The sequence below is a fragment of the Nelumbo lutea genome, chromosome 8 (genome assembly GCF_056320005.1).
Source record: "Nelumbo lutea isolate HS-2025 chromosome 8, American lotus-T2T, whole genome shotgun sequence".
In the NCBI taxonomy this organism is placed as follows: Eukaryota; Viridiplantae; Streptophyta; class Magnoliopsida; order Proteales; family Nelumbonaceae; genus Nelumbo; species Nelumbo lutea.
In genome coordinates, this window is record NC_142691.1 from 20,092,091 (window position 1) to 20,119,665 (window position 27,575).

General features: G+C 39.6%; 1 protein-coding gene and 1 long non-coding RNA gene across 7 annotated transcripts in view; both read left to right on the top strand.

Moving 5' to 3' along the window:
* DCL4 (dicer-like 4) overlaps window positions 1–27,575 on the top strand; it is a 147,962-nt gene that overhangs the window by 71,965 nt on the left and 48,422 nt on the right. For all 6 annotated transcript variants that reach the window (XR_016103226.1, XM_088957551.1, XM_088957553.1 and 3 more), the window contains 10 exons: window positions 8,844–9,004; window positions 9,094–9,300; window positions 9,444–9,736; window positions 9,830–10,110; window positions 10,195–10,631; window positions 18,279–18,379; window positions 19,301–19,506; window positions 19,612–19,821; window positions 23,212–23,640; window positions 23,770–24,042. Coding sequence is in view for 5 of the 6 variants with exons in the window: in XM_088957551.1 (XP_088813677.1) it covers window positions 8,844–9,004; window positions 9,094–9,300; window positions 9,444–9,736; window positions 9,830–10,110; window positions 10,195–10,631; window positions 18,279–18,379; window positions 19,301–19,506; window positions 19,612–19,821; window positions 23,212–23,640; window positions 23,770–24,042 (2,598 nt within the window). In the remaining variant the exon portion in view is untranslated. The remainder of the gene's footprint in view (window positions 1–8,843; window positions 9,005–9,093; window positions 9,301–9,443; window positions 9,737–9,829; window positions 10,111–10,194; window positions 10,632–18,278; window positions 18,380–19,300; window positions 19,507–19,611; window positions 19,822–23,211; window positions 23,641–23,769; window positions 24,043–27,575) is intronic.
* On the top strand, window positions 10,640–16,391 carry LOC148843205 (uncharacterized). Its single transcript, XR_016103227.1, has 3 exons — window positions 10,640–11,928; window positions 12,021–12,232; window positions 12,363–16,391. It is a non-coding gene; the product is annotated as an uncharacterized LOC148843205 (long non-coding RNA).

A 27,575-nucleotide genomic window follows, 5' to 3' on the forward strand; every position in this document is an offset into this window, starting at 1 on the left:
ACAATCAGAGCTTCTAAAATCACTAATTTTCTTTGATTTTTGGGACAACTCTCAAGAAGCATCTTGGCAGAGGAAATCTTGTATGCAGATCATGGGCATATGGAGGTGGAAGCTTATACTGATGTAGATTGGGTTGGTTCTTTGGATGATAGGAGGTTGACATTTGGTTTTTGTACCTTTTTTGGTGGGAACATTGTATGCCAAGAAAGTAAGAAGCAATCAATTATAATCAGGTCCAGTACAGAAGCAAAGTACAAAGCCATGGCTCATGGTGTTTTTGAGTTGCTTTGGATACAATTCTTACTTGGAGAACTTGGAGTAAAGGTAAAAGAGCCTTTGAGACTTTACTGTGATAATCAAGCTGCCATCAACATAGCCCACAATCCAGTACAACATGATCAGACTAATCATATAGAAATGGCCAAACACTTCATCAAGGAGAGAGTTGCATCTGGTGAGGTGTTCCTTCCATACATTGCCTCTCACTTACAACTAGTTGATGTATTTACAAAGGGAGTTGGAAAGAATAAGTTGGAGATTGATGATGGAAGGTTGGGTATGATTAATGTAGAGAACATTGATGTGGGCCCCACAGCTGTGGTCCCACTCTGTCCGTAGGGTAGAATGTATCTAGTCACAGCTGTGGTTATTTTACTATTCTGTTATTTCTAGTTTTAGTTCTATATTGTTTTTATTTGTTAGCAGTTATGATGTAAACACCAAGGGTAGATATGTCCTTTCATGTAACTAGCATAACCTATATATATTAACTTAAAGTGGCGGCGGCAGAATATTGACATTCTGTTTTTCTCCTCAAAAACGATGTTCTATTGCTCTTTCACCACTCTTTCTTCTACTTCTTCACTTTCTCTTCTCATCGAACCTGAAATCTCATAGGGGTCAAGACTGAATAGCAGTCTTGAAAACCTACATGGTATCAGAGCCAAGTTAGGGTTTTTCATGTGAGTCTAATACCAGCCGACCACATGAGAATCTCTTAGGACTGAAAGCTGAAAAGGAGTTCGCAGACTGATTCTTGGAGATCGCCAGAGGTGCTAGCAGCTGTTGGAAACTTGCTAGGGTTGCAGAGTGTTGGTGGTCAGGAAGGATCAAAGAAGACTAGGGTTCAGGTAACCCTAGAAGGCCGCGAACTATTTTTCCTTGTAAGTTTACTTTTTAAGAGAAGTTCTTTCAAAGAAGATAGGTTGGACCTATCTGGAGGGGAAGGCCGAACCATTCTAGCTCTTTCTCTCTTCGATTCACTAGGGTTTTACGGCAAACCCTGGCCCGAACTGTGTTTCTCTCTACTCTAGGGTTTGAAAGTGATCTGCGGCAAGCCCTAGTGTTTGACTGAACCCTGTGATCTACCTAAAGCTACTCTTAAGTTGATTGGTAGGTCCGATCAGATTCTAGGGTTTCTTATTAACCCTACTGCAAGCTCATCTATACAGTTTGGACCTTGCGACTGAATTGCTTCCTTCCAGGACTGATTAAAACCCTTCTACAAGCTCATCTATATAGTTTGGACTGTGCAACTGAATTGCTTCCTTTTAGGACTGATTAAAACCCTAACTTTCCCTAGCATATCAGTTTTTTTTAAAAGTTGTTCTCAGAGTTCTAAGGGGGTTAGAGATCTACGGACAGCTACTGCTGTGTTGGCTAGTTGGTTTCAGATCAGAATTATTTCGGTTTTGTGCACATACACTGAGAATACAGATCAGGCCTATACTGTTTTGATTGTGATTGGTGCTTCAAGTGCTGTTTTGAGACTTGACAGAAATGGAGTCTAAAATTCAGGCAGAAGGCAGTCTTGGGAACATCAGTTATGGTGGTATTTCTGAGATGGGTGGTCAGATTACGACCGTAAAGTTTGATGGATCAAACTATTTGGAATGGGCCCAATCAGCCATGATGGCTATTGGTGGAAGAGGTAAATTAGGGTACCTCTTGGGAGATATGAAAGAACCTTCCAAGGGAGACCCGACATATACCAAGTGGATGCAAGAAAACTACTTGGTTATGACATGGCTGTGTAATTCTATGCAACCTCATATTAGCCGGAATTATTTGTGGGCAAAGACAGCTAAGGAGATATGGGATGTTATGAAAGAAACTTACTCCCAACCCCTTAATGTTGCCAGAGCATATGAATTGAAATGTGAAGTGAACACCCTTAAACAAGGAGAGAAACTGGTGTCGGTCTACTTCTCTACCTTGAAGTCCCTGTGGCATGAGATTGATCACTTAGAGACTCTTGAGTGGGAGAGTCCCAAAGATGCTCAGACCCATAGAAAGTACATCGAGACAAACAGAGTGTTTGAGTTCCTGGCAGGACTGAACTCAGAACATGATATTGTGAGGTAGCAGATTTTGACTAGAGACAGTGTGACACTCTCTCAGGCTTACTCATTTGTACACAGTGAAGAGACCAGAAGGAAGGTTATGATGCAACCCACATCAGCCTTTGTAGCGGCTACACCCAAATCAGTGGGTGATTCAGAGAAGGACAGGAGGAAGGAAGACAAGAAGGATGTAGTATGTGAACATTGTAAGAAACCCAAACATATAAAAGAGACATGTTGGAAGCTGCATCCCCACTTGGTTCCTGTGAAGTTAAGAAACAAGAAGGGCATTGCTCATGTAGCCATGACCACTGATTCAGCATCCTCATCTGGCACAAAAGGAACATCCTTGGAGACCTTAGATGCAGTTCGGGCTGCCCTCATACAGCTAGAAAAGGAGGTTGGAAATTCAGCTCAGCCACCGTAGCCTCCATCAGCCCCTGTCACATCTGCTTTCACCCATTCAGGTACTCGAGCTTCAGCCTATCATGCCTCAGCTCCAGGTACTATTGAACCTTGTTGGGTAATAGACTGAGGTGCATCTAATCACATGAATATATTGCCTTCATTGTTTTCTACTTACCATTTGTCTTCTGGTAGGGATAAGGTATCTATTGCTGATGGCTCCCTGGTTCCTATTTCTGGGAAGGGTGACATCAAACTTTTAGATACTATCTCCCTATCATTTGTTTTGCATGTTCCTAAGCTTGATACTAACCTTCTTTCAGTCAGTAGTATTACCAAGCATATGAACTGCTCAGTAACCTTCTTCCCTGACCGATAGTTTTTTCAGGACTGGAGACGCAGAAGGTGATTGGGACTGGCTGTGAGACGAATAGGATCTATCTGCTCGGGGAGCGGTTCCGTCAGGGAGAGTCCGGTTATGCTTTGGCATAACCGATTAGGTCATTTGTCTTTTCGATCTTTACAGAGTCTGTTTCCTACTTTATTTAAGTCTATTGAGTTGTCTCAGCTACAGTGTGAAATTTGTGAGTTTACTAAGCATTGTAGAAAGCCTTATTTATTGAGTAATAAAAGGAGTGATAATTTTTTTTGATATTGTGCATACTGACGTTTGGGGGCCTTATCATATCTCTTCCATGGGTGGGTACAGATACTTTTTGTTATTTGTTGATGACCATACCCGTTTTTCTTGGGTTTATCTCATGCGTTCACGAGATGAGGTACCTTCCCTGACCCAAAATTTTCACCAAATGATCCTAACACAGTTTGATGCCAAGATCAAAGTTCTCCGATCTGATAACGCAAATGATTACTTTGCTAAATCATTGACATCTTATCTTCTTCATCATGGGGTTATCCAATAGAGCTCTTGCCCTCATACACCTCAGCAGAATGGAGTTGCCGAGAGGAAGAATAGGCACATTCTAGAAGTGGCTAGAAGCCTCATGTTTACTTCCAATGTCCCTATTCGCTTCTGGGTGGATGCTATCCTCACAGCGGTATACCTTATTAATCGGGTCCCTTCTAGGGTCCTTGATATGCGATCTCCTTTTTCGCTTCTACACCCACGTGAGGACTTGTTTTCTGTTCCCCTTAAGACATTCGGTTGCACTTGCTTTGTTCAGCTTCTCGAAGCCCATCCCTTCAAGTTCGAACCCAAAACCTCCAAATGCATCTTCCTTGGTTATGCACAAATTCAAAAGGGTTATTACTGTTATGATCCTGTCTCCGGGAGGAAGTTTGTCTCCATGGATGTCACTTTCTTTGAGGGGACACCCTATTATCCTCAGGTTGCCCCTCTGGGGGAGAGTAGTGAGAGTGGGGGTTTGAGTTCTTGTCTTCAGGGGGAGAGTAGTGAGAGTGGGGCAGTTCCTTTACCTATTCCATTGGGTGATGAGAGCTGCAATGGTGAGGGTGGTTAGTCGATCAGGAGTTGAGGGAAAGCTGCAATGGTGAGGGTGGTTAGTCGATCAGGAGTTGAGGGAAAGCTGCAATGGTGAGGGTGGTCAGAGGGATTAGGAGTTGAGGGTTTATCACAAGCGGTGCAGGCAGGTTGATCCTGATCATCAGCAGTCCAGACCAGCTCCAATCTCATCTGCAACTCTAGGTCCAGATACTTCAGTCCCAGAGCCCACAGAGACTTCCCCTACAGATGATCTTGACCTTCCAGTTGCAGTCCGTAAAGGGAAACGACATTGTACCACATCCACAACCCACTGTATTTCCCATTTTTTATCCTATGATCGCCTATCTCCTACCTACAGGTCCTACCTTAGCTCCTTTTCCAATGTTCCTATTCCAAGAACAATGCAAGAAGCCCTATTCATCACTGAATGGAAAGATGCAATGCAGCTTGAGATGGATGCCCTGTTGAAAAACAACACCTGGGAGGTAGTTGATTTGCCAAAAGGAAAGAAACCAGTTGGATGCAGATGGGTATTTATGGTGAAGCATAATGCAGATGGATCTATTGAGAGGTATAAAGCTCGGTTAGTTGCATGAGGGTTTACACAGACTTATAGCATAGATTACTTGGAGACATTTGCACCGGTAGCCAAGATGACTACTATTCGAGTTCTATTGTCCCTTCCAGCAAGTCACACTTGGCCTTTATACCAAATGGACTTGAAAAATGCCTTTCTGAATGGAGATTTGCAGGAAGAAGTTTACATGCGTTTGCCTCCTAGATTCTATGATGCAGAAATAGGTAAGAAGGTCTGTCGGCTCAATAAGGCTTTGTATGGTTTGAAACAGTCACCTAGTGCTTGGTTCGATAGATTCAGACTAGCACTTGTGAAGTTTGGATATGTACAAGCCCAGTCAGATCATACCCTATTCATCAAGAGGGTGGAGTCCTCTTTGACACTATTGGCAGTATATGTTGATGATATTGTGGTCACAGGGAATGATAGCCATGAGATTGAGTCTCTTAAACAGCTTCTTCACCAAGAATTTGAGGTGAAGGACCTTGGTGTACTGCGGTATTTTTTGGGTATTGAGGTTGCTAGATCCAAACAAGGGATCTTTATATCTCAGAGGAAATATGTCCTAGACCTGTTGGCAGAAACTGGAATGTTAGGTGTCAAGCCTGCAGATACACCAATTGAACAGAATCACAGGATTAGTGTCGAGAGTGGGGAGCTTCTTGAAGACAAAGTTATGTTCCAGCAACTGGTAGGAAAGCTCCTATATCTCTGCCTCACTCGGCTAGATATTACTTATGCTGGTAGTGTTGTCAGTCAGTACATGCATTCTCCTAGAACAACACATCTTCTTGCGGCAGAAAGAATCTTAGCCTACTTGAAGAGATGCCCAGGTAGGGGTATACTTTTCATAAAGAACGATCACATGAAGGTGGAGGTCTATACTGATGTAGATTGGGCTGGGAGTGTTGATGATAGAAGGTCTACCTCAGGATATTGTGCCCTTGTGGGAGGAAACCTTGTCTCCTGGAGAAGTAAGAAACAAAGTGTTGTCTCCCAGTCAAGTGCTGAAGCAGAATACAGGTCCATGGCCAATGGAGTGGCTGAAATCCTATGGCTAAGATCTCTACTTGAAGAGTTGGGTATTGAGTATGAGAAGCCCCTGATGCTGTACTGTGATAATCAAGCCGCCATTAATATAGCACATAATCCAGTACAGCATGACAGAACCAAACACATTGAAGTTGACCGCCATTTTTTGTGAGAGAGGGTCTCATCTCAACAATTATGCCTCCCTTACATCACATCCAGTATGCAACTAGCAGACATCCTCACTAAAGCCGTATCAAGAAAGAAGTTAGAGGCGGATCTATCCAAGTTGGGAATGATGAACATATACTCCCAACTTGTAGGGGAGGGTAGAGAACATTGATGTGGGCCCCACAGCTGTGGTCCCACTCTGTCCATTGGGTAGAATGTATCTAGTCACAACTGTGGTTATTTTACTATTCTGTTATTTCTAGTTTCAGTTCTATATTGTTTGTTATTTGTTAGCAGTTATGATGTAAACACCAAGGGCAGATATGTCCTTTCATGTAACTAGCATAACCTATATATATTAACTTAAAGTGGCGGCGACAGAATATTGACATTCTGTTCTTCTCCTCAAAAACTGTGTTCTATTGCTCTTTCACCACTCTTTCTTCTACTTCTTCACTTTCTCTTCTCATCGAACCTGAAATCTCTTAGTGGTCAAGACTGAATAGCAGTCTCGAAAACCTACAATTAACATCTACACACAGCTTGAGGGGGATTGTTGAGTTTGTGGGCTGTTTGTGTGTTTGTACAGCTGACTGGTCTATGTAATGGGCCACATGGGCTTATAGTTCTTAAGTTTTTAGTTTTATTTAATTTAGCTGTTCTGTTTGTTATTGGGCCTAAGTTATTAGCTTAGTTTTGGTTTATTTGTTAGAACCACACTTAAATTAAGGACAAAGTTAAACTTAGTTTATTGTAATTTCAAGTGTAAAAGAAGTATGAGCGACAGAACTGTTATTGGCCTCCCCAATTTCTCTCTTTGTTCTACTCTTCTCTACTGGTTTCTTCTTCCTACAGGTATATCCACTTGATTTTATTACTTTTTATGAGTGATGGGCAGTGTGTACAAAGGGCAGGGACATAATCATGTGAGTTGATGACTCACACTTGGAATTCCTTGTTGAAGACCAACAAATGCAATGATTTTTTCTGATATAACTAATAAAGTTTTACTGTTAGGCTATGTTTGGTTTGAAGGAAAATGTAGGAAAAGGGAGGGAAAGGTAGGGAAACCTTTACAACCCTTGTATTGGTTTCCCTATCTTTCCCTACATTTTCCTTCAAACCAAACATAGCCTTATGTGATTCTATTAGAGCTGAATTTCTTGTTACACTATGAGGATTACAGTTTGCAAACGAACTCTACTTGGGAAATGTGGTGATTGAAGGGGATTTAAAACTGGTGCTGGGTGAGGAGACACTTGATGTACTGTAGTCCTATGATCCCTGTTGTACCATAGTCTTTGTCTTCTTTTTGTCTTTCAGCCCTCCAAGGGCCCTTTTTCTAATTATTCTTTTTTCACCTCTAGCCCTTCAAGGGCTCTTTTGTAAATATATATATATATATATACTCTTTGGGTGTGGGGATTGATTCATTCTGTTAGACACCCCTGAAACCTTCGGTGTTCTCACAAACTGGAAGATTGACACTGGGATGGCTGAATGACCCAAAGCCCGTAATATGATGTTATAGGAAAGAGGGAATAAGATAAAGAAGTTCAAATGGCTCACTAGAAATATGATTTTGAGAGTACAATGGGTGAGAAGATTGGCAAATGGGATGGCTGGTACTTTAGCTAAACAAGGGATGAATAGAAATCAGTTGTAATGTTGTGAGAGGTAGCATCTTGTGCCTCCCTAAGGGATGCTTGTATTGCCAATTTTAAGTGATTAATAAAGCTCACTTTTACTTGTCAAAAAAAATATTTACTGTTACTTATAAAAGAATAATTCTGGGGTTCATGTGTAGCCCCACTATCTTTTATATTAACTACTGAAACAAGAACCATAAATTAGAAGCTTACCTGTGGCCACCAGTTGCTTAAAAGATTAGTAATAAAATGTTTTTCTACTCTCTGTTACTTATTTATAAACCTGTCAATACCTAGATCTAAGGGGTGCTTGGCACAATTCAAATTGTACTCCATTCTCTTTTTAATAAAATATTGAAACGTTACCGATAAAAAAATATAAATCATCCTGCCTTTTTTTCCATTCATCAGATGTTCAAAGCAACACCAAAAACAGAAATAAGCGTCGGAGTCAGATCTTGAGCTAGTAGAAGAAAAAGACATCAGTTTGGTGGGTGTGTCAAAGTGTGTCAGTCGACACCCCAGAATTAGTATTTATGTTATTATGGTTAAAGACCATTCTGTCCTTAATATACAAATAATAGTGTACAAAATAATACAAAGAATCTAATGTACAAGTAAACATAAAAAGACAAAAATAACCCTCCGTTAGCTCTCTTTATGTCTACAACAGGAACAATGACAAACCAACAAAAACAAACAAGCACGGGTGCCCTATTACTTTTGCAGAAACAACTGTATAAATATTAAAAATAAAAGTGAAAAGAAAAGGAACATAGTGAGCGGAAGATTCAAAGCAAAAGGTTGCCACACATATGTACAGGACATACAATAAATCTCCTGGCATATCTACAATGCTGCCCAACAGCAAAAGCTGAAAGAACTAGCCCTCCTGAATACAAAATCTAAATACTAAACAGCTCACCCAATGGAAAGTTCTATTGTTGTCCTTCCTCTCCTTTTTCCTCTTTCGTAACAGGCCTCCCAAGAAAAGATTGCCATCTCTCCCCAAAGGAAACCTCTTCTAACATCAATGAACCTATATGGTGCAGTCCATGTGGAAAAACCTGAATTACAAGTTTGAGGTTGCCATGATTATGAGAAAAAAAAACAAGAGAAACATTTTACTTTTTATGCATGGTCATAATTCATGTATTTCATGTTGAAGACTTCTCTTTAAACTTCTGCTGCTTTTTTCTCCACAGCTGAATCTTCTGGTTGCAACTAAAGTGGGTGAAGAAGGACTTGATATACAGACTTGTTGCCTTGTAATACGGTTTGATTTACCAGAAACTGTTGCAAGTTTTATACAATCTAGAGGTCGTGCACGCATGCCTCAATCAGAATATGCATTTTTGGTAGACAGGTGCTTTCTTTATTTATAAGCTATGAGTGCATAGATTTTTGGTTCATAAAGCTTCTAATGATCTTTGACTGGCCTTCTTAACAATGCAGGGGAAACCAGAGTGAGCTACACTTGATTAATAATTTCGTGTCTGATGAAAATCAGATGAACAAAGAAATTACATGTAGATCATCCCTAGAGACATTTGATTTTCTGGAAGAATCAACATATAAGGTTGATTCTACTGGTGCCTCCATCACTGCTGGATATAGTGTTTCACTACTCTATCATTATTGTTCCAAACTCCCTCATGATGAGTACGCATTTTATTGCATTTTTTCTAATTTTAACTTTTATTTCATGGTCTTCTATATTTCATTTTGGGTCTTGGTTTTCTGCTTATCTAAATGTTTTGTTCTAAACAAGTCATCACTTATTGTATATTGATTCTTGTTTGTAGATACTTCAACCCTAAACCAGAATTCTTTTATTTCAATGATTCAAGTGGAACAGTATGCCACTTAATCCTTCCATCTAATGCTGCAATTCATCAAGTTGTAAGCATGCCCCAACCATCAAAAGAAGCAGCTAAGAGAAATGTCTGCCTCAAAGCATGCAAGGAATTACATCTAGTAGGTGCTCTGACAGACCATCTTCTGCCAGGTCAAGATGGTGGAAAGACAGAAGGATTGTTCTTAACCTCTTCAGGATCTGAGATCTCTGAAGGCTTAACCACACCGCAGAGCTGTGAAGGTTTAACTGCAGCATTTAGCTTCTTATTGTTGTATTTTTTCCATGATATTGCTTCTTAGAACATGCTAACTTCCATTACTGAAAATTTGGCAGAAGAGGGTGATCAAAGAGAACTTCATGAGATGCTAATACCTGCTGCACTTAGAGTACCTTGGACTAATTTGGAGGATTGTGTCACTCTTAACTTTTATTTTATAAGGTTTAATCCTGTTCCTGAGGACAGGGTGTATAAAAAAATTGGTCTATTTGTAAAAGAAGCTCTCCCAATAGAGGCTGAAAATATGGAGGTTGACCTTCATCTAGCTCATGGTAGAAACAGAATCGTAAAGACAAAGCTTTGTCCTTTTGGGGTCATTGAATTTGATCAAGAAGAGGTAATCTGATCACCTATAATTGAAAGTTATGTTGTTTACATGATTTTCTACCGGTAACTGCAAAATAATTTACGCTTTCTGCAGATGAAACAAGCAGAATATTTCCAGGAGTTGTTTCTCAAGCTCATCCTCAACCGCTCAGAGTTGTTTCCTGATTTTGTTCCCTTGGGAAAGAATGATTCCTCTCAAGCAAGCTCATCAACTTTCTATCTGTTGCTTCCTGTCAAGCAGCATGAGTACAAGGAGAAAATGACTGTTGATTGGGAGATTGTTAAAAGATGCTTATCTTCTCCTGTTTTCAGAATTCAAATAAATGGAGCTGATAGTGATCATCTTTCTGTGAGCAACTCATTAAGACTTGCGAGTGGTCCCAGAAGGATATCTGACATCGTGAACAGCTTAGTGTACTGTCCTCACAGAAAGCTTTTCTTCTTTGTAGTTGGCATTCTTCCTGAAATAAATGGATACAGCCCTTTTCCTGGATCACGATATTCAAGCTATTCAGAGTACTATATTCAAAAGTAGGTAATCTATCCATGTAATTATTATTATTGATATTCTATTTATACCCTAGTGCTGCTATACTCATTCTATAATAGTTCCTCTGGTGTATTTAAATCAAGAGAAGAAAATCTCTAAGTTGGAAAGTTTCTGTTGTATCATTGCTAAAATCTTCCAGCATTTTTCTGATCAAAGAATTCTGACTGATGCATGTTTAATTTATGCTTTTTGGTAACCATAAAAACCGTACCTATTTGAAGTAGTTATGTTTATTTGTTGAACCCAAATCAACTGCAGTGGGGATTTAACTGTCTAGTCATTGTGGGTTTCTTTTGTGCAGCGTTTTCCACTTTGGGGTGAGATAACCTCTTCCTTTTGAGAAATTTTGTTTCTCAAAGTAGATCTTTTTAGTCTCAGAAAGATTGCATGTCATGCAAGTTTTCTAATATTATATAATGAATACTGTTGTAATATGTATGGCTAGAGGCAGCGGGGTACTAATAAAATAATAGAGTGGGTGCTGCCATGCCCACTATGATCCCCTCATATTCTGCTTTTTCTCTTCTCCTTTTTCTCTTTTCTTCTCTTTTCTTGACCTTTTGCAGATTGAGTTACATGGTGCCAGAACATATTTCTTGGCAGATCTGATTAGTTTCTGGTGTTTCTTCACATTGGAGCAAGTGAACTGATAGGCAGTTGGGAGAAGACCATAGGGCTCTTACTGATCGGAACCCTCTCTTATCTCTTTTCTTTTCTTTGTTCTTGGTCGTAGCACCAAGAGCTCATTCGCTGTGGTGGCTAGAGCTTGCTGATGTGAGTGTAGACTGTAGATGGCCTAGACCGACCAATATTTGAATTGTTTGGCTGCTAAGGTGTGTACGAAGTGCAGCCTTGATCAGGTGAGACTTTTTTGTTGCGGCATTTGTCTTGGGTGCAAAGATCTCAGTTTAGACTTATTCTTTAGACCCCAAAAGGCCTCAGTGAGTGCTGGTGAGTACTGCACCATGAACTTAGCTGTGGTGACTAGAACCTGCTGATGTGAGTCTAGACTGTAGACGGCCTAGAAAGACCTATATTTGAATCGTGTAGCTGATAGGGTGTGTACCAAGTGTAGACTTGATCAGGTGAGACCTTTTTTGTTGTGGCATGTGTCTTGGGTGCAGAGGTCTCAATTCAGATTTAGTTTTTAGACCCTAGGAGGCTTCAGTGAGTGCTGATGAGTACTGCTAGGTTCGGCTGTTTCCTTTTTTTTTCTTTTTGCTGGAAGGCTTTCCTCTGCTATCTGAAGCCCTAGACCGACCAGTATTGCTGGAGAAGGTGATTTTTTCTGCCTGTTTGTTAGTACTGTAGTAGCAGTGGTGTTTGGTGCTTTGAGTTTGATTTGTTATGGCCTATCTGGACTCCTACAGGGACTGTTATCGTGCAACTATTTTTGACTGTGATTGAAGCCTGTACAAGTTATTGGTGGGACTTCCTGGAAAGGTTCAACATCTTGGTATTGCTGTTAAGTAGTGATTGTTGGAAGCCTTCCTGGAAAGGTTCAACATTTGTAATTTACTTAAAAGAAAAAGATCTAATTGGTGTTTATCCCCATACTGGTGCATTCTCTGTAAGGCTAATGGTGAGTCTTGCTATTACTTATTAATCTCCTACCCCCTTGTTTTGTCTATTTGGGATTGGTTTCTCTCTTTGTTTGTTTGTTGGTGGACTCCTCTGCCTCACATACAAAGCTTGTTTGCTTCTTCTGTCAGGTGGCAAAGAAGAGGGGTTGGGTACTATGGAGATGCACTAGAGCCGTTGTTCGCTGGATAGTTTGGGAAGAGAGAAGTCTAAGGATGTTTTCTGAAAAGGAGGGAAGCAGATACAATTATTGAAGTCATTACCATCAGAGTGGTGCAATGGGTGAAATCCTTGGAGATTTTTTATGATATTTCTACAGGTGCCTTGCTTAGAAATTGGAAAGAAGTGGCTGATTCAGCCCCTTCTAAGGCTGCAATGAGGCCTATTTGGTCTCCACCAGCTAGCTGATTCATTGAGCTGAAATTCGACGGGAATAGTGGGCCAATTGGTACAGGTGATTCACTTAGAGCTGAGATTATGGATTTAATGGAAGGTGATGTAGGCATATTCAGTTGGTTCACCAAATACTGACACATGGCACCACCCAAGGGTATTTCCGCCATTTCATCCTCATCTAAGGGCAATAGCATATCTCCCACAAGTCATTATTGTGGGAGCATTTAATACAATCACTACATTCTTGACATATTTACTCCCAACACACTTATGAAGGGGTAGTGATCGGTCGATGGCTCTCTGGCTACCCTCTTCGAGACCGCAATTCATGGGATGGTTACTTACTTCTCACCACTCCTCTCTCGGGCGACTCCGACTATGAAGGGGCACCATAGTCTAAAGGTACACTTACACACACTTGAGTTAATCTTTACTCTCTTGCTGTGACCTCGGCTTTCCTTCAACCCTCGTCTAGCAAGATGGAGGCTTTCACTAACTCCACCTCGGAGCCGCTCCCCGTGAACTTTAAAGCACTAACTCTCGAGACATATGACTGGAGTATTGACCCAGGAGGACCACTTGGAGAGCTTCTGAGCTGTTATGCTCCTCCATGGATACTCTGACGCCCTGATGTGCAGGTTATTTCATGCCACATTCAAGGGGGTCGCCTGCAGATGGTTTTCTGCTCTCCCCCTCTTGGTCCATTAATTCCTAGGAGGTGTTCACAAACCTATCCTTGGCCCACTTTGTGAGCAGCTGATGGTGCTAGAAGATAGTTATCTCCCTCATGTCCATCAAACAAGAACTTGGGGAGAGTCTTCGGGCATACATGGAGCAGTTTAACCAGGAGGAACTTGAGGTTAAAGATCTCAACCCCTTGGTATCAATGGTTGTCGCCATTAGTGGCCTTCGCCTAGGACCTCTTAGCTGGTCCATCTCTAAGACGCCACCTTGGAACAAGGTTGAGTTTTTTAAGGTGCAAAACTACATCACAGTTGAAGAGGTCGAGGCAAACAACTGTCTGCAAAACTCGGAAGCTGGCCATAGTGAAAAGAAGAGAAAAGATAGAGATGGGCCAGCCGAAGGCCCCAACGTTAAGAACAACGACAAGAAACTACTTGTGCCATCATTCGAAAAGACACTCTACTGAATGCTTCCTAAACACATTCTAATGGAAGTTGGGAAGCAAGAGTACATTAAATGGCTTGCTAAGCTGAAAAGGAACCCTAGAAGGGGTAATTCTAAAAAATACTACAAGTACTACCGTGGCATTGGCCACGACATCGAAGGCTATTATGAGCTTAAGAATGAGATTGAGTCCCTCATCCGATAGGGACATCTGAAAGACTACATCAATAGTGAAATTCTAGCATCATTGTTAGTAGCACTGGTTGACCCTTAGCCTAGCCGAACCTTGGCAAGGATTATTGAAGTCATCTCAGGCGGCTCGTTCTCAGGAGGTGTGAGCACCTCAGCCCAAAAGGCCTATGTGCGGCAGCTACATGTTGAGCACAAGACACTGAAGAAACAGAGGCTAGAGGAACTCATCTCTTTCTCTGACGACAACCTTAAGGGGGTTTCCACACCCCACGATGACGCATTGGTGGTTTCAATGATAATCGCCAATTACGAAATGGATCTTTAGACGACGTCTTATTCTACTATGCATTCAAGAAGATGCAATTAACCCCGGATCGGCTCCAACCTATCGATGTGCCTCTGGTCGGATTTTCTGAGGCAGCCATAGACTAGAAGGAAGAATTACCCTTCCTCTTATGGTAGGGACGAAATCTCAACACGTCAATAAGATGACAGAGTTTGTGGTTGTAAAAATCGGCTCATCCTATAATGCCATCATTGGCCAATTGACTCTGCATGCACTTAAGGCCATCATATATTCATACCACCTTGCTATGAAGTTCCTTACGGAGCATGACAAAGGTATGGTTAAAGGAAACTAGGAGGCCACCAGACAGTGCTACGTTGTGACATTGAAAGGCGAGAACAAGAAGCCCTGCCGATAAAAGGGCTCGACCTCAGGATGAATCCGCCAGCCGTGGTCACCCTTTGGAGGACCTCATCTCTGTTCCCCTAGACGAGGCTGAGCCCAAGAAGACTGTATAAGTCGGGTCTCTTCTCCCTTAAGACAACCTTTTCGAATTGGCAAGATTCCTCAAAGCCAATGCCAATGTATTTGCTTGGTCTGCCACTGATATGCCCGGAATTGACCCTTCGGTCATTACTCACAGGTTGAGTGTGGACCCGAATTGTAGGCCGGTTTGACAAAAGAAGAGGAACTTTGCACCGGAGTGCTGGAAAGTGATTGGAGAGGAGGTGGATAAGTTACTCAACGCCGAATTCATCAGAGAGTACACTATGCTAAATGGTTATCTAATGTGGTCATGGTTAGAACGGCTAACGGGAAGTGGAATATATGCATTGATTGCACAGATCTCAACAAGGCCTGCCCTCGGTGAAACCTTTGGCGTGTTAAGAAAATACAACATGAAATTGAACCCCACCAAATGTGCCTTTGGGGTCACCTCGGGCAAATTCCTTGGCTTTGTAGTTAATCAACAAGGCACTGAGACTAATCCAAAGAAAATTCAAGCCATCCTAGGCCCTTCTTGGTCATCTTCAAGGTTTGACGACACCTTGACTGCGTCCTGTATCTGTCCCTCATTTGTTGCCATGCTTAGACTAGTGAATCTCTCTGTTGTGTCACTTGTTTCTGGCTTTAGTTGAGAGGCAAGTCTTTGTATCTCATCTTTATTTAATGAAAGTTATAGTTATTGATAAAAAATGCTTAGTAGTGAAATTATCCTAGAGTATATCAAATACAAGCAAAATCTCAACTTGTTACGCAAGGAGAAAAAAGTCTTTTTGCTTATTTTTTTGACCTCACATCAATGTGGAAGGAGCTTGATCATTGGCCATCAATAGATTGGAAGTGTGAAGAGAATGCTAAAGCCTATAAGACTCTACTATCATAGCAAAGAGTTTTTTGTTGTTCTTGTTGGACCCAATCCCTCTTATGATCTAATAAGTGTTCAAATTTTGAGATGTCAGGAATTGCCCACTATACAAGAAGTATATGCTCTTATACAGTTAGAAGAGGGAGAAAGTTGGCTATGAATCTTATCCAAGGGATGCATGCCCCTTCACAAGAGGGGACAGTAGTAGTGTTAAGAAGGTACATGGGAATAAGATGACTGATGGGGTGGACAAGGATAGATTTTGGTGCACAAATTGATAGAGGCCAGGCATACCAGCGAGACATGTTGGGAACTTGTTGAAAGACCTAAAGTCACAAAGAAATAAGAGAGTAAGAAGTATTACTTTGCCAATGTTTCTTCCTAGGAATGTAAGCTTTTTCCTAGAACCATTTGGCCTGTTCTGTACCTGGGGAGAATATGATTAGTATGATGGACCATCTTGAGTAATATGGTAGGGCATTGTGCTAGTTGGAGGGGACTTCTCTTATCTTGTTTACTTAATTTGCGTTTACCTAGGTAGCTGGGCTACTGCCTTACATGTGTCCTCTACTCCTTTTTAATCCTCTTGGATCATTCATTCTGGGGCCTTGAATCACATGTATAGTAAGCCCGACTTATTTTCTTCTTATGGTTTGTTATCTAGTAGGGACAAAGTGAGACTAGCCAATGGTTCCTCCACCATTGTGGATCAAGGATCTCTCTCTTTTCCTATTGGTGTCTCTCCTATGCTTCATCATCATCCCAATATTACCTATTAACCATCTTTCATGCTTTCTTGTCTGTACAGTTGTTGATAGAAACCATGCAAACAGCTTTGACTTCCAGGAGGCAAATCCGCAAGGTACAGTTGTTCCTACTATTGTCCTCAATATTCCCATTACTTTTCATAAAGGTGTTCCTTCCTATATTACTAAACATCATATCAGTGTTTTAAATGGCATGGGAGGCGTACGCCTGGAGGTGCGCCTCCAGGTGAGGCACTCCCAAAACGCCTTGAGGCATATGCCAAGGGCGCTTACACCTCAGAGGCGTACGCCTCATGCACATCTTATATAAAAAGACAGAAAAAAAAAGAAAAAAAAAGGAAAGGAAAAGAAAGGGAAGGGAAAGAAAAAGAAAGAGAAGAAAAAAAAGAGAAGAGGAAAGAAAAGAAAAGGAATGGGAAGGGGAATGAAAAATGTTATGCATCTTTATTCTTCTTAATATAAAAGTTTTTTATTAAAAATAAAGAAAAAATGAGATCCCCCCTTCCTCTTCATCGTCCTCCCCTTCCTCCTTTTCCTCCTAACCCTCCTCCTCTTAAAGAGGCTTTGTGTTCGGGAGTCTTATTTCTCTTGCATTCTGAACTATGCCTCACGCCTCGTGTCACACCTCCGTCTTTTAAAACATTGCATCATATTAACCATTTCACTTCTTGTAGTAATTTATCCTCTTTCGTGCTTTCTTGTCTGTTGTTTCTAATGTGTCTATTCCTAGGAATGTCATAGAAGCCCTGAATCTACTTGAGTGGACAGGCACTATGAAGATAGAAATTGGTGCCCTACATAAGAATAACTCATGGGAACTAGTGGATTTTCCTGAAGGGAAAGAACCTATTGGGTTTAAGTGGGTTTTGTAGTGAAAGATAGGGATGATGGATCAATGGAGAGATACAAAACAAGATTAAAGGGTTCTCTGAGTTTATAGAGTAGATTATGCTGAAACATCTGTTCCTATTGCTAAAATGAACTGCATATGAGTTCTTTTATCCTTGGCTGCCAATTTTGATTGGGAATAAATTATTGTTAGTATTTAATGACTGAAGATAGTGAACAAATTAGAAAAACAATGACCTCATTTCCTCAAAGTCTTAGACTTTACCCATATTTCTTCTCTTATCAGAGTTCCTTGCTTATAATACTGCAACCTATGGATATGCGATGACTGATTGAAAAAAATGGGTGAATTATAACTGCCACCCTGTACATTGGGGGTAGTGACACTTTGCTCCTACTGTTAGCATTCTGTCAGTTAACTTTAGAAAAGATTCTCATTTGACTGTCATGTGCATGTTTAAATATTCTAAAACCGCAAACTGCCCTTATATCATTTTATGATTTTGTATAAAATTGATAAAATACAATAAAAAAATAGAAAATAAAGGAAAAGTAGGAAACTGCAGAAATATGGGAAATACAACAAAAAATGAATAAAAAGAGGCAACTGAACAAAATATTAAAAACTGAAAAATGGGGAAAATATAACAGAGAAAAGAGAAAAATACAGAAAACACCGAAAATTACAAAAAATAAATACAACAAAAATAGAGAAAATTGCAAACAAAGAAAGAGGAAAGCACACAAAGAAAAAAAAAATAAAAAACGAATACAGAACCTTAAATGGGAATTTACATAATTTTATCTTTACCATCAAGCCCATTAATGGAGTGGGGGCTTAATGTTGGAATTAAGAAAGCGAAAAATATGTAACTTTCTGTTGTGACTCACTACATTTTAGAAGGAAAAGTACAGGCTGGCAGTATGCAACTTTGCCAAAATAAGTGAAATTATGAGTCTCTATTAAAATATGTTGTGACTCCCTACATTTTAGAAGGATATTATTCTCTATACATTTGTAGAATTTGTTCGGTGATCTTGTTTCTTTTTTGTATTTCAGGTTTGGCATTCATCTATCATATCCTGAACAGCCTCTTCTGAAGGCCAAACAACTTTTCTGTTTGAAGAACTTACTACACAATCGGTTGCAAGAGAATGCAGGTACATTTTTTATGTTTGTTTTTACATAGTAGCTGCTATGTTTCAATAAGATATGTTTTCTCTGATGGTCTATCTTGTTATCATGGCTTTGCATATGGAAAAGCACAATCATGTTCTGCAGTGAGTTTGACATGAATTGGGATTTCCTTTACATATCATAGAAAGTATGTAATCTTACATGGTTTTTCTGCTCATCAAACAGCTTAGAATCACCTAGAACCTGAAATCTAATAGTCATGTTTTCCATAAATTCTCTACTTTGCATAGGGTTATTTCCTCCCACAGGAAGAACATTACTTGAAAGGTTTCAATTTAAAACTTGAATTTACCATGTAACCATCACCTCTGTATTCTCACTGATGCTGGAGATACCACGTTGTAACTGATGGTCATTCTCTTGTGATACATTTAAGAAAATTACAGTAGTATTTATACAATCCCTTTAAAATAAAATTTTTAAGTAAATGCCAATATGATGATTTATTTTAATATCCTTCTTATTCCTTCATGCTCATTCGTTTTCCCTTGGTTTCTTGGTGCGCTATTCATTTATTTTAGTGTTACGAATTCATGCTTTAGGCTTTTTAGAGAACTCCAAATTGACATGTACAATTAAATAATAACTTAACCATTTGGAAAGTACAATTTTTTTTCTGTTATGATTCAATTACATAATCCATGTATGATATGTATCTTCTTAAATTTAAATGAGTTGTTTCAATTTCTGCATTGTAAGGACAATTTATTTTCTAAATTCCAATAGGTTTTTCTCTGCCCTTTTCTCCGTGAGCATTTTTTATTGTATCAATTGGGTTTTTCCCTGCCCTTCATCGTCTGAGCAATTGGGTTTTGAATATGGTTTTGGAGTTCTGCTGGATTTCTTTTAGTAATTATATTTTTGGATTCAATTTTTGAAAGCAGAACCACGAGAGGTAAAAGAGCACTTTGTGGAGTTACCTCCAGAACTTTGTTCACTGAGGATAATAGGCTTCTCAAAAGAAATTGGGAGTTCATTGTCCTTGTTACCATCAATAGTGCACCGGTTAGAAAATTTTCTTGTGGCAATTGAATTGAAGGGCATATTATCTGCTTCATTCCCAGAGGCATCTGAGGTTAATGCACATCGTGTAAGGCCCTTTTGCAGAATGTTCCCTTGCTTGCCCATTTCTCATGTATGAATTTTTTATTTATTAGTAACAAAATACCCACAACAGTAGTATAACTATTTTCAGATATTAGAAGCACTCACTACAGAGAATTGCTTGGAGAGATTTTCTCTTGAAAGGCTTGAAATTCTTGGTGATGCTTTTCTCAAGTATGCAGTTGGTAGAAGCCTTTTCTTGTCATATGAAGCACTTGATGAAGGGCAACTGACCGGGAAGCGTTCTAATATTGTAAATAATTCTAATTTGTACAAGCTTGCAACTCGAAGAAACTTACAGGTAAAACTTGTCTTTCACAATCTGATGATCTTTAGTTTGTCATCTATGTGCTTATCCTATAGTTCTTCAACTATGTAGATTATATGGGCTTTCTCTTAGTTCTTTTAAACCTACTTTTTGAGTTATTTTCATCAGTAATAATTGAGATTTATAAATTATGCAAAAACAATGATATACAAGAGTGCAAATCCAGGGAGTGTGCCTAATACCTCTTTTAATCCTAGGCTGACAACTGTCTCCTAGCCCAAAAACTTGCAATAATAACAGATTTAAGGGAGTATGTTTCCCTGAGACAATTATTCTCTATGCCTTCTTTGTCTAGCCAAAGCATCGACTAGACTGTTGATTGATCTTTGCACCCAATTAAATGTCACTCTAATTCTTTCTACCATTTTTATGACTTTTGCAATGGATTTTCTGTATTTCCAAGGCCCCAAACTATCACTTTTTTAAGTAATTGTATCAGTAATTCAGTACCATAATGTTTACTCTACTACAACCATTCTGTAGTTAAAGAGGGTTCTTCAATGTTAAGCCTTGTAAAAATGCTGATAGTTCTACGCTAGTAGAATCCTCATGGCCAATTGGCTCAGAAGGCCATGAATTATACCCTATGATTTCTGTATCTCAAATTCCCAAATCTTTTGGGTTTCCCAAGCTTCATCCATTAAAACTCAAATTGATACACCAAGGTGGCAGGGGATACCACTTGAACATAATATTGTTTCTTGGGTTATTTCTCTATACCACATTACGACTCAAACATCATCTTTATGGGGTCCCAGGTTATGGCAACCATAAAGGTAGGAGGAGGCGTTTTGGGTTTGGTTTATATTTGGAAAGCAAAAGAAAGCGTTGGTGAAATAAGTCTGAACAAAACATTTTCAACTGAACACTCTTGAAGTTACCTTTTTCGTACAGAGCACTTTAAGTGTTAAATGCTAATGAACGAAGCTTAAAGGTGTCAAGACAAGTTGGTTATATGATCTGATGCACCGGAGTCTATAATCCAAGTAGGTTTAGTGTTACTTGGAGTTGAGGCATGAAAAGCAGTGGCTCTTGTACCTGAGTGGGCAAAAGCTGAAGTAGAGGAGGACCTGTGGTGGTAGGGGAAATCTGAGATGATCCTGTAAATCCAGCTTCGTTCTCCAATTGGGTCAAAGCTGCTTTGACTGCAGCTAAGGCCTCCAAATAAGTAGATCGAGGTCCAGGAAGGGAAGAACCATCTGATGTAATAGCTGTATTTGCATTTCCCTTCTTAAGGTGAAGCTTCCAACAAGTGTCTTTTGTGTGCCTAGGTTTCTTGCAGTACTCACAAAACACCCCCTTTTTTCTTTCATTCTTCATCTCTTTCTCCCTATCACCACAGTGCTTTTGTCTTGTAGCTGCTAATGATGCCTCCATTTGAGAATTTTGCAGCATAATCTTCCTCCTACTCTCTTCATTGTGCACTAGGGAGTAGGCTTGGGACAAAGTAACACTTTCCTTAATAAGAATCATCTATCTAACAATGTCAAAATAACTGCTACATCCTTATTTCTTTCCCATTCAATTGTTTCAAGGTGATTTAACTCATGCCATAAGGATTTCAGGGTAGAGAAATAAACCGATACAGGTTTCTCCCCTTGCTTCAGATTGTTCACATTAGTTTTCAACTCATAAGCCCTAGCCACATCAAGTAGTTGTGAGTAAGTCTCTTTCATATTATCCCAAATATCCTTGGCTGTCTTTGCCCAAAGATAATTTCTGCTAATATGGGGCTGCATCGAGTTGCACAACCATGTCATCACAAGGTTACTCTCTTGAACCCATTTTGCATAAGTAGTGCCTTCCTTGGCTGGTTTCTTGGTTTCTCTAGTCACATAACCTAACTTCCCCCTCTTCCATTGGCCATCATGGCAGATTGATCCCATTCCAAGTAGTTTGAACCATCAAATCTGATTGTGGTGATTTGAAAAGTGTTATTATCAGTCATACTAATAGCCCCTCTAGCAGATTTCTGTTCACTCCCAAAGAACTCCATTCTGGACTCAACACAAAGAAGAAAAAGAACACAGTCAACTCCTCTTTTGAATACAAAAATTCCTACAAAACTGGGAATAGGGACAACAATCCAGTAGATTTATTGTTTTAAGAGAAAAAAACCTAGAACCAGTCTTGGCGAAAGTTGAAAAAGAGTATCCGCTCCTCACAAAGATTCCAAGAACCCTACCTCCTGTTTAATTCGAACTTAATTTCTCTATTTCTTCCTGACTTCTGGGCAATCTCCAAGAACAGAACTGTCTTGAGCAAGCTTCGAACTCCACCAATCTCCAAGAATCGGGCCACGAAGAGAGCTAAATCTCCAGCCCTAAGAAAATCTCATGCAGCCAGCTGGGAAGAGCTCACATGAGATTCACGAGCAAAGCTAAACCTGCTCTGATACCAACTTGAAGTTACTGCTGTTGGCAGAACTGTTTTAGGATGAAAAATAACCCAGAAATAAAAGAAGAGAGAAGAAGAGGGAAGAAGAAGAATAAGAAGAGAAAAGAATAGAAGAGAAATGTGTTTTAACATAACATGAAGTTAAAAGACAGAAATGCCCTGCTGCTTATAACAGTACAAGAAAACAAGAAGAAAGCAAAAATAGGCAACACGATAACTGATTATGTGGAACCACAAGTAAACGTATCAGGTCTGGTCCACTGTATCACTACATATATTATTAATAAAATGAATAGCGGTAATTTTGATATTCTATATCATGAATAAAACGACTTGGAAATAATTCTATTACTGAGTAGTGAGTAGCTGTTTTACTTAAATGTAGAAATAAGGATATTTACTGAGTAGATTCATGTAGAAATAATTCTGTTACTAATAGATTCATGTTAATTTAATCTAGATTGGGGTGGATCCATATTGTTGATTATCTATTACTGAGTAGCTGTTTTTGTTGTAGCTTTGGTTTATTGTTTTAGGTCAGGCCTCATTTTGGTAGGATCTCTTCTTTGCTGATTTTCTTTGTTATTTTTCTTCTTTGTTTTCTGTTGTTTTCAATCAATAATAGAATATTCTTATTTGGAAAGAATAAAACTGAATGATTTTGAAGTAGTACTGGGGCATCCTCATAGAATTTGTAGGGATATCAGTTCATTAATTATATAGTAGGCATTGGTGCAAGAAAAGATTTTAATGGTTTGAGTTAGATAATTTTGAATTTTGTTTTGTTTTTGGTATCTTTGGAAAGTGTAATAAACTATTATTACAGCTCTTCCTGTCTCCCACTTGTATATTTCTTGTCCTGATACTGAATGGTTCCTGCTACAAATAAAAGAAATGGAAGTTATTTTTACTACGGTATATCCAATATTAGTTTACTTGACTTTAGAATATGTATCCCTGTTTCAGGTATATATACGTGATCAAGCATTTAATCCCTGCCAGTTCTTTGCATTAGGGCATCCTTGCCCTGTGATCTGCAATAAGGAGATAGAGAAAACTATTCATTCTCAACAAGAAAGATGCAATAAGAACCATCATTGGTTACAGAGGAAGACAATTGCTGATGTGGTGGAAGCTCTTGTTGGAGCATTTATTGTCGATAGTGGTTTTAAGGCTGCAACTGCATTCCTGAGATGGATTGGTATTCAAGTGGATTATGAAGCTTCACAAGTTTCTAAGTTTTGTACTGCAAGCAAGGGCTTCATGTCACTAGCTGATTCCATTGATGTTGGTGACCTGGAAAAATCATTGGGTCACCATTTTCTGCATAAAGGTCTGCTTCTCCAGGCATTTGTACACCCTTCTTATAACAAGCTCTCAGGAGGCAGCTTTCAGGTACACTTTTTTTTTTCTTCCACTTTTAAAGCATAACTAAATGAAAGTGTGTTAACTTTCTGTTATCAATTGCGGCCAAATCTCAAAGCATTCCATGTTGTAAGTGTAATAACTTATTGCTTAAACCAGAGACTTGAATTCCTTGGAGATGCTGTCCTGGATTACTTAATTACGTCCTATCTGTACTCAGTTTATCCAAAGCTGAAGCCTGGCCAGCTGACTGATTTGAGGTCATTGTCTGTAAGCAACATTTCCTTTGCTGATGTAGCAGTCAGCAGATCGTTTCACAAGTATCTCATTTATGATTCTGATAGTCTCTGTAAGGCTATCAATGAATATGTCAATTTTATTCAGAGATCTGCTTCTGAAAAGAGCCAACTTGAGGGGCCAAAGTGTCCAAAGGTAATTGTTATAAACTTTAATATTGCCATCTATTGTTCACCTGATATGCTTCTTTTTTCTCCTGAACTCCACTGACTGTGAGTTGTCACATTTGCTCTTTATGAAAATAAGAATATTAAAACTACAGCTCACACCAGATTTCTTGTTTATCCATCTCAAATCAATAACAAAAGTATGTATTAGTCAAGAGGAGAAAACAATTGAAAAGTCTATATTGAAGGTGGGCCCTAAAGCAGCTGAAAAGCAATAAATCACTTAAATAAAGATAGAGATTAAAAAATGATTTTGAGTAAAGCAATCCCTACAAATAGATAGCAGCAAACAACTCATTGAAGAGTTATATTTTGTCTGCCATATTTTGTGTTTAATTTTGTAATTAGGGCCTTAGGGGTATATTTGTCAGTCTTAATGAGGATACTAATCAAGGGTTTATTTTTTTGCATTTATTTAAGTTGTTCCACAACCAATTTTTTCTCCCACTCTTCTTTTTCTCCTTTATTTTTCTTCTTTTTTCATCCTGTTTATTCACAGATCAGAAACCTACATGGTTTCAGAGCATCCGATCTAATCTGGTGAACTTTCTCATTCTTTCCCTTCACAGAAATCTGATTGCACTATTCTCTAGAGAGTGCTGACTTAGACTGTACCTGATCTGGTGTGAGGACTGCAAGAGTGTAAGTCCTGTATTTTATGTATTCAAGGAGGGTATGCTTGTTGTGATTGGTGTAAGATATACAGATTACCATTGGAAATACTGTTTCTATCTCTTTCAAGTAACTTGAATGTGAAGTTATCATGTGGCATTGGACGAACGTATTGATTACTATGAGAAGACTGTTTCGATCTCTTTGAAGTAATCTAAATGTGAAGTTATGAGAAGGAATTGATACATGGTGAGGGGGTAACTCTTGGTTGATGAATCAGTGATTTGTATGAGGTGTTTGTGACTAAAGATGTGTTGTTTTGGGGCAGAGAATTGATTGACCAATGATGTCATCAGATTTTTTACAGGTATAGATGACTACTATCAAGTTGAATGGGGCCAATTATGCACACTGGGCAAAATTGGCGGTGTTTCTGATAGGAAAAGGCAAAACTAGTACTTGATTGAAGCAAAACCACAACCTGCACCTAATTACATTGAATGGATTGAGGAAGATGCAAGAATCAGAGCTTGGCTTTGGAAGCCAAGAATAAGGCCTCATTTGGCACGTTTTTCTGTGCGGGCTGTCTGCTGTTTAGAAGCCTGGCAGCCCGTGTTTTGGTCTTTTCCCATTTGGTTGGGAAAAGATCTAGCTGCCAAAAGATGCTGCCCTGAAAAGACTCGCGAAGCCCGTTTTGAGCTATCTTTGGGAAGCTCTAAATGGAGATTTTCGACTTTTTTCATTGTCTTCGCGCGGAAAGACGCACCTTAACCAAACAGTCTTCTGGCTGCTAAGATCTTAATGCAAAAGCTCACATCATCTTTTGGCTAACAGGTCTACCGCAAGATCTTTTAAAAAAGACTTGCCAAAGAGCACCTAAGTCTTGTTTTTCTTGACACAAAAAAAAATGTGGGATCACGGATTGATAATATTACTAGAACTTATCTATTATGTCAAAAGCTTTTCAATATATAGCAGGGAAACAAAAGTATTGACGAACCATTTTTTTTTTTTTAGAACTATTAAGTGTATGTCAGAAGTTAGACATTTCACCTAATGTAAGAGTGACGATGAAGCAGCATGATGATTTCTATGTGGCCAAATTCTTATGTGGACTTAGAGCTGATTATGAGCTTGTAAGAGCACAAATTTTAGGAAATTTGGAGTTGCTATCTTTTCATACATAATCTCTTGGCTTCATAGAGCCTCCATTCTGGGCCTAGGAGTTCTAGTGTGTTTAACCAGTCATCTTTTGTTGTGATAGGGGAGCTGCTTATGGTGCTTACTGTGGTGCCAATCATGGGGCAGTAGATGGAGGTAGAGGGTGTTATGCATAAGACATGGTGGTGATACATCTGGTTGAGAAAGAGTTGGTAGGTATTGCATGTATTGTGAGAGAGAAGATCACGCTATTTACTACCTACGTGGTGTTAGGATTTGCTTACATTGAGGGAAAGAAGGCCATAATGTAGAGCTTTTCCATGTACTCAACGGAAAATTGGATAGGTTTGTTAATCATGTCACGTATCAGGAATATAGGTTGCAAATATTGTACCCACCAACACTTAGAACAGATTCAACCCCAGGCAGCCAGTGAAATGACTACCATCTCTAAGGAGTATGCAAGGATGATGTCTTACTCCTTGGCCTTCTCATCCACTACTACTCTAGCCCAGCCAGGTATTTACTCTGCTTGTTTCATTTCTACATTTGTAGACCCTGGAGCATCAGATCACATGATAGGTCCCATAATTTCCTTTTAATTTAATGTTTGTTAGCAAATTAACTAAGTTGTTGAATTACTTGGTCACTTTTTATCCATCTTCATGTGTCTCATCCACTCATTAACAATACTGTTGTCTTGGTTATCTGTCATTGTAGAAATTGAAGATTTCAGTTCCTTTATTGAGTCACTTAAAGTCACTTGAGAGTGAAGCATTTTATCTTAGCAAACATAATTGTGTTTCCTTGTACCTAAAATAAATAACCGTGTCAAAGATTTTTCAATTAGTACACCTGGATGTCTATGGTCTTATATGTCCAGTTGAAGGCTGGAGGAACATCAGATCTGACAATTAGAAGACAGAGGGAGTGATACTTTGGATGTCTATGGTCTTCATCCTTTGCTGACGTGGCGAAGAAGTTAAACGGTCTAGGGCGCCGAATGGCCTGGTCCCAGCCAATTGAGGTGTTGGGTGGGTCGAGCGGGTTGAATACTAAACCGGGGCACTCTTTTAAGGACCCACATGACAACTTAAAAGGTCACGTGCATGGGTCAGGCAGGTCGAATACTAAACCGGGGCACTCTTTTAAGGACCCACGTGACAACTTAAAAAGGTCATGTGGGTGGGTTGGGTGGGTCTAATACTGAATCAGGGCACTTTTAATGACCCACGTGACAACTTAAAAGGTCACGTGGGTTGGGGCAAGGAGATGATCCAAAGACCGACTCTAGACAATAGTAACGTTCTATCATCGTCCCAGATGGCGAGGAAGGTTGGGGACTGTTCACAGTAGTGGAATACGGAAAAACAGGGGAACTTACAGTGGGTCCCCTGCCGAAACCTTGAAGAGTTTAGCTCCCTGTGACACTTCTCAGAGAGGTCGAACCCAAGATATGCAAGGGAGAGAGCCAAAGAGAGGGAGGAGACGGATGAAGGCTGGGTGCAATGTAGTGTAGGAGATGAAGAATCGGATGATTGCTTAGATGATGGTACTAGCATTGGCAGTGTAAATGACGAAGATGGCTACGGTGTAGGTGACATGGGTGGGTAGAACATTGCAAGCCTATTTCAAGGTGACATAGAGGGAAACATGGAGGCATGAAACTGGCAGCCTAAAAGATCAGACAGAGGAAGGAAGAAGTCCTGGACTTCTTGTAACGAGTAG